At 47.2% G+C, this 6,292-nt stretch overlaps 1 protein-coding gene across 1 annotated transcript; it reads right to left on the reverse strand.

Moving 5' to 3' along the window:
- Nucleotides 1–3,028: 3,028 nt before the first annotated feature.
- Nucleotides 3,029–5,464, reverse strand: LOC146183606 (uncharacterized). Its single transcript, XM_084608384.1, has 2 exons — nucleotides 3,867–5,464; nucleotides 3,029–3,770 (listed from the first exon to the last, which is right to left on the reverse strand). The coding sequence occupies exons 1-2, from the start codon at nucleotides 5,462–5,464 to the stop codon at nucleotides 3,029–3,031; spliced, it is 2,340 nt and encodes a 779-aa protein (XP_084464510.1).
- Nucleotides 5,465–6,292: the final 828 nt, after the last annotated feature.

Here is a 6,292-nt window from a genome sequence, read left to right on the forward strand (position 1 = left end):
CAGTCAACAGACTGTGTTTTTGAGAAAAATTATCCATTCGAATACTAATTGTTTTTTCCAGCCCTTTAGAAAATATTGGTAAAATGGATATTGGACGGTAGCACAAATTTTCGATTGTGTGCAAGGATGCTTGTCTTAATTTTTATAACGTCACTTCTCATTGTCACCTTTCCTTCTGTTCTAAACTTTGTCCACTGTGTTGTTTTTCGTCTGTCTAGTCCAGCGCCTTTCTTGTAAAGAACATCGTCATTTGTAGGCTGCCTTGGTTTGTCGGCATTAAAAATACACAGTTCAATCAGTAACATAGTTTGGCGCAGCTCATCTACACAGTTCGCAGATTTTTTTACAATAGATAATCACAAGTACATCACAGCTGTTTCGCAGGTACGCTATATGCAGACAGGCAGGCAGAAAAAATAGCAATTGCAGTGGTCAACCCCCTATTTAAATACGATGCAGCTATAAGATATTTAGCCTCTTATATCATTATTTTGTAAACTTGGAGGCGGTAACATTTCTAGATAGCTCCAATTTGTAGAACTCTTCTAAAGCGCGTGTGTTACCAGAAATGCAAGCGTAAATATTCAATTTCGATTCTCGCTTCCATGCGTACGTGTCATAATGGCCGCCTAAATGGCTTCAGCTGTGACAAGGGGTTTTCACGACACTGCATGCGCGATTAGCATACTAGACATGTCTCTCTGCCGTTTGCTTTTCGATGCTGAAGTGGAAATAAACATCCAGATCAAAAGCTAACGGCGTCAAGGATGTTTTTATGCAGTGTCTCGGTCTTGCGTGCGCATTCACATGAATATAAGGATAACGTTCGAGGCATATGTCTCCAAAACCGCACGTACAGTGAGAATGCAATCAAATAGGGTAGCCAATGGATGCAGATGGCTCTAGTTTTATAATATAACAATGCCCGGTAGCTAGTGTTGCCTGAATGTTCAACCGTTTTCAGATAAGGTGGACAAGAATTATCTCTTCAATTTGTGTACGATTGGTACTGCATAACCCACGCACACGAGCAAGTTAATACTGCTTATTGTTTACCTAAAAGCTCTGAAGACTAATTTGGAATGCCGAGGTTCGTAGAAGAAAGTCTCATTCTGAAAACCGTATCTCAATAAACGGAACATATTTGTCAACAGGTGCATGTTAACACACGAGGTATGTTGGCGGTCTGAGGGAAAAAGTTTCACCAACGCTCATTAGCAGTCTGGCTAAATAATCGTCAAAGTTGATTAATATATGGCAAGATGTACCTCATGTTGGCAGCGCGATTTTAATGAGCGAAAAATATTTGCAACCATTAATAAACGTATATCAGATGTTGGCAGTCATACCTAAATGAGCGAACAATATTTGTAAATGTACACGAACGTATATCAAATGTTCGCATTCCAATTAAAGGAGCGGCCAATACTTGCCAACGCACATTAACGTATATGAAATGTTGGAAGACCGATCAATCTGATAGACGATGTTGCCGAGCTCACACCAGCTTATGCGAAATTTAGCGACCTACACGTATAGCAGGACAATGTTTACCACTGGTTTCCAGACATAGTGCCAATGTCAGCAAGCAATGGCATACCTCGCCCGTTGGAAGCAGAATATAGAATGGCATGACCAATATCAGAAACATGCTGCCAAAAAGGAGGCGCCCTTGAGCCGTATTTGGCCTTCATATTTCCACTATCGGGCCGGTTAACTGTGCCACATGGGTATGGATTTGCAAAAAAAAAAAATAAAGCTGTAGAGACTGCAAACTGTGAGGGCTTGTTATATACGATCGGTTACCTGTTGAGTCTCAGATTTGTTTATCACATTAAATGCTTCAGTAAGGCCGAACAATGTAGGCTCATCTTAAAAGTAAATTGCTGCCAGCATGGAAAAATAGGGGGACGCTCAGGCTACGCCTAGACGCAAATGCAATAGCGCCATTAACTACAACTTTTCATTCCGTGAATTTTTTTCATATATGTTCTCTCTTTCAGCAGCTATTTGAAAACAAAAACGACGACACAGTACCTGTCTCACTTGTTGGTGCTCTCCTGCACTAGCAATTTAGGCCATTCAACTGGAAGTCATATATCGTCGGTTCCAATCCTCATCAGACTAGTCCCTAAGTTCAGCAGTAGATGGATGCTAAATATGAAACAAAATAATATGGCGCAAGATGAACGCAGCCCCACGATTGTGTCCTACACCCATAATTGGGATTGGAAACCACATGCGTATTTGTTAGGGTACGTTTGGAAAAAAAATCACATTTTTTCTTGACGATTCTGTGTTAACGGTGATGGCTTCTCGGCAGAATGAGCCCAGAATGCACTTGCGTAAAATAAAGAAGTGAGTAGTGTGGTTGTGGTAGCGCAAGGTGCAAGATCGAATGTCATGATTTGCGGGCAGAACAGTGTGAAAGCATTTGTAGTGACTCCATTCGCACACGTGTGTTGTATGTTAACAGTCAATGATGACACGGTGAAACTTTCATGACAACAAACGACAACAACTGTATTGAACTTTACAGTATACGGGGAGGTTAAACAAGAGAAAAAACACACGCACGACTTCTTTCTTTCAGTTCCCGAAGCAAAGTGTGCGACCGACTGACCCGCAGGGGAGCCTCTCTCCCTCGGCGCCGAAGGGGGCGCCGCACACACGCTTCTGCTTTGTGTCAGTTCACGCTTTCTGTCAGTTCACGAAACAGCGAGAACATGATCTGCAGGCGAGTCTCTTTCCCGGCGCCGGGGCGCGGTCCCCCGCATGTGTCGACCTTGAGCTCCCAGGCGCCAGATCACGCGGTACAGCAGCAGAGGGGTCGGTGAGGAAGCATCGTCTTACTCCGGCTCGGCTCCCGAGCCGCGCCACGCACAGGAGACGGCAACACCCCTCGCACACAACACAGGAGAGAGGAATGCAGAACTGTAAATCACTTAACACGCTCAAACTTCCATCCCAGAAGAGAAGAAAACACAACAACCTCCCGGGCCCCAGCTGTGGGATCCCTAGGGTAGTACTAAACACACAACTCGAGGAGGTAGAGAAGCTGGACCGGCCGTCGCAGGGTGGTTCCGTTGGGCAGCTTCAGGACGCAGGCTCTAATGTGTCCATCTCTTCCTGGGATCGATTCCACTATCCTGGCAGTCTTCCAAATCTGTCGAGGAGCCCTTTCGTCTTGAAGGAGAACCAGGTCACCGAGGGCGGTCTTTGTAGTACGCTGGCTGGGACACGTGTGAGCCGACCTAAGAGACAAAAGATATTCCTTGCGCCAAAGCCTCCAAAACTGGTCAAGCAATTGTTGGCGATGCTTGCACTTTCGGGTCAATGCTTGGGTTGACGAGATGACAGCAGGATACGATGATGGTAACGAGGTAAATCTCTTTCCAATCAGAAAGTGGGCTGGCGTAAGAACATCTGGTTCTTCTGCCGATGCAGGAACATGGGTCAAGGGGCGGGAGTTCACGATGCCCTCGACTTCCTGTAGAACAGTTGTAAGTTCTTCGAAGGTGAGTCTTTCCTGACGAGGAATTTTGCGCAGACAAACCTTCACAGTTCTCACCATCTTCTCCCAGAATCCACCCCACCATGCTGCTCTTTCGACAATGAATTTCCACCGAATTCTTGTCTTGGCACTGTGGTCGGGCAACTTTCCGTCAAAGAGGGTGTCTTTCAGTGCTGCAATTTCCTTAGAAGCCCTCTGGAATGTCTTCGCGCTGTCACTGTATATAACAGATGGCAATCCCCGTCGAGCGGTAAATCTTCGGAAAGCCAATAGAAAGACATCAGATGAGAGGTTCGAGACAAGCTCTAGGTGAACGGCTCAAGTAACAGCGCACGAGAAAAGTGCAATGTACGATTTTGAGACCGTTTTCATGTCTTTAATGAAGAGCGGTCCGGCAAAGTCTATGCCAACGACTTCAAACGGTTCCGAACGGCATACTCTGTCTGCTGGAAAAGGTGCCGTGGGAGCTACTCCTGGCTTTGCACGACCTCTCAGGCAGCTGTTGCAGCGATTTATAGCCCGTTTAACTTGCTGAAGGCTGCGTGGAATCCAGAACCTTTCTCTCACTTCAGTGAGAGTGTCTCGAGCGCCGCTGTGGAACGTTCGCAAATGAGCGTCACGAATAACGAGCTCCGTGAAGGGGTGGCTGGGAGGAAGAAGAATGGGATGCTTAACCTTTTCATTCTCATCGGAAAAGTGCAACCTGCCTCCAACTCGGAGTAGTCCCTCCTTGTCTAGAATGGGCTGTAGTTTCTGGATGCTCGATTGAGAGCTCACCGACATTCCTTGGCGAAGACCTGACACGTCGTCCGGGTAGGACTCCTCTTGAACGGATTTTAGCCAGTATAATTCTGATCTTTCGATCTCTTCCGCTACGAGCGACGATGTCACTTTGTTCGACGGATTCCGGCACGCAGTTATGAATCTGAACACCCAGGCAGTTATGCGCAAAACTCGACAAAAACCGCTGTAGTGGGTCAAGTCCAAGATCGGCTTAAACATCCGTACTTGCAACACTTTCACTTCTTTTCGTTCTTCCGAAATTTCTTCGGCCTTTGGGATGTAGCTCTCTTGTATGTAGCTTTGCATAGTAGCCTCGTACTCGGCTCTGAATTCCGGAGCATGCTGAATTCTTTTCCTGAGGCTCTTGAGTCGCTTCTGAGCTTGGAATCGGTTATTTGAAAGGTGTCCGCTGTTCTCTTTCGGAGGAAAGGCGACATCGTAACGGCCGTTCTGCATATTGATGCTTCTTTCAAATTGGTGAATGGTCGCTTCTGTTTCCTCATCAGGTCCTCCTTTGTGATCTATGATGCCGATGGTTTCCAACTCCCAGAAGCCTTTTACTATTTTTTCGGTGGTGTTAAGCGCCGTGCTTACCCTCAGAACACAGATGTTGGATGAAGTGTCAACTGAGGTATGCACTGATACTGGGCCTTGAAACATCCAACCGAAGACTGAGCCTAGGGCAACCAAGTCAGCGTTTTGCTGACAACGTTGAATTTCGCCTGTCATGAACTTCCACAGGTGCTCAGAGCCAATAAGAAGACCGATACCTGGCACCGCTGGCATACCCGGCAACAAAAGTTTGTCAGCTATGGGACGTCCTGTCTGCTCTATAATCTTGACAAACTCATCCTCAACAGGCACTTGGACTAAGTCGTTGCAGATGAAAGGAACTTCAATGGCTTCGATTAGATATTCCTTGTCATCGTACTGGCTGCGGAGACGAACCTCTACAAGACGATATCTTTTAGTTGCAGAGGTGGCTGTCCCGAATGTGCTCAGCTGTAGAGAGGTTTGGCCGCTTTCTTTCAGACCCAGAAATTTCGAGATGTCCTCAAGAATAAAACTGCGGTGACTGCCGCCATCCACGATGCCTCGAATGTAGCCGCATCGACTTTCGCCAACAGCCCAAAGCCGGCAAGTTTGTAGCAGAGTTTCACTAGTCATGGAATTGCGGCTGCTGGCATGCAAGCTGCTGACATCCAAATTTGGAGTGACCTCCCTTTTGTTCGGCTTCCAGTTAGGGTCGCATACCGATACGGCATGCCTGCCGCTGCATTTTCCGCATTTCAATCGGCGGCGACAATCTTTCTAACAATGCCCTCGTAAGGTACATCGGAAGCAGCAATTTTCTTCAGTTTCTCTAATCGCTCCTCATGGCCCATGTCACTGTTGCAATCAGCAGTGCTGTGTGTCAGAGATCCGCACAACAGACACTGCTCCTTTACGTGGGAGGTTGCGTGCAGTACCGCAGATGTAGACGGTAAGGACGACTGCTTCCTTTCACTTCCCTGTCTCATAGGCTTGTTTCGACTGAGGCCAGTTCCAGTCTTTTCGCGACTTTCCACCTCTACAGTCAAGTAAGTCAGAAGTTGTTCGAACTCACCGTCTGTGAGACCCGTGGCAGATGTGGGTTCCTCGCTGCACGGGGCGTTGTTTTCGGAACGAGATAAGCTCGGATGGTTGGCCAGTTGTTTATAATATCCCACGACGATGTCGGCAGGTAAAGCTTTCAAAATAATGTCGATCATCATCGTAGAATAAGTGTTCGAGTTCACGTTCAGTCTCCTCAGTCCGCGCACATGGCACTGAACGTGATCGAGTAGCTTCCGTAGGCCTCTCACGTCGTCCGATGAAGTAACCGATGGCAGCGCTCGAAGCTGGGCCAGGTGCTCCCTGATGATATTTCGGGTGTCGCCGAAGCGCTTGTAGAGGATGGCCACAGCGTCTTCGTAGCACTCTCCTGTCGCCTGTAATCCGGCTATCGATGAGGCC

Source organism: Amblyomma maculatum, chromosome 7 (assembly GCF_055883805.1).
Source record: "Amblyomma maculatum isolate TAMU_Amacu chromosome 7, ASM5588380v1, whole genome shotgun sequence".
NCBI classification, from domain to species: domain Eukaryota; kingdom Metazoa; phylum Arthropoda; class Arachnida; order Ixodida; family Ixodidae; genus Amblyomma; species Amblyomma maculatum.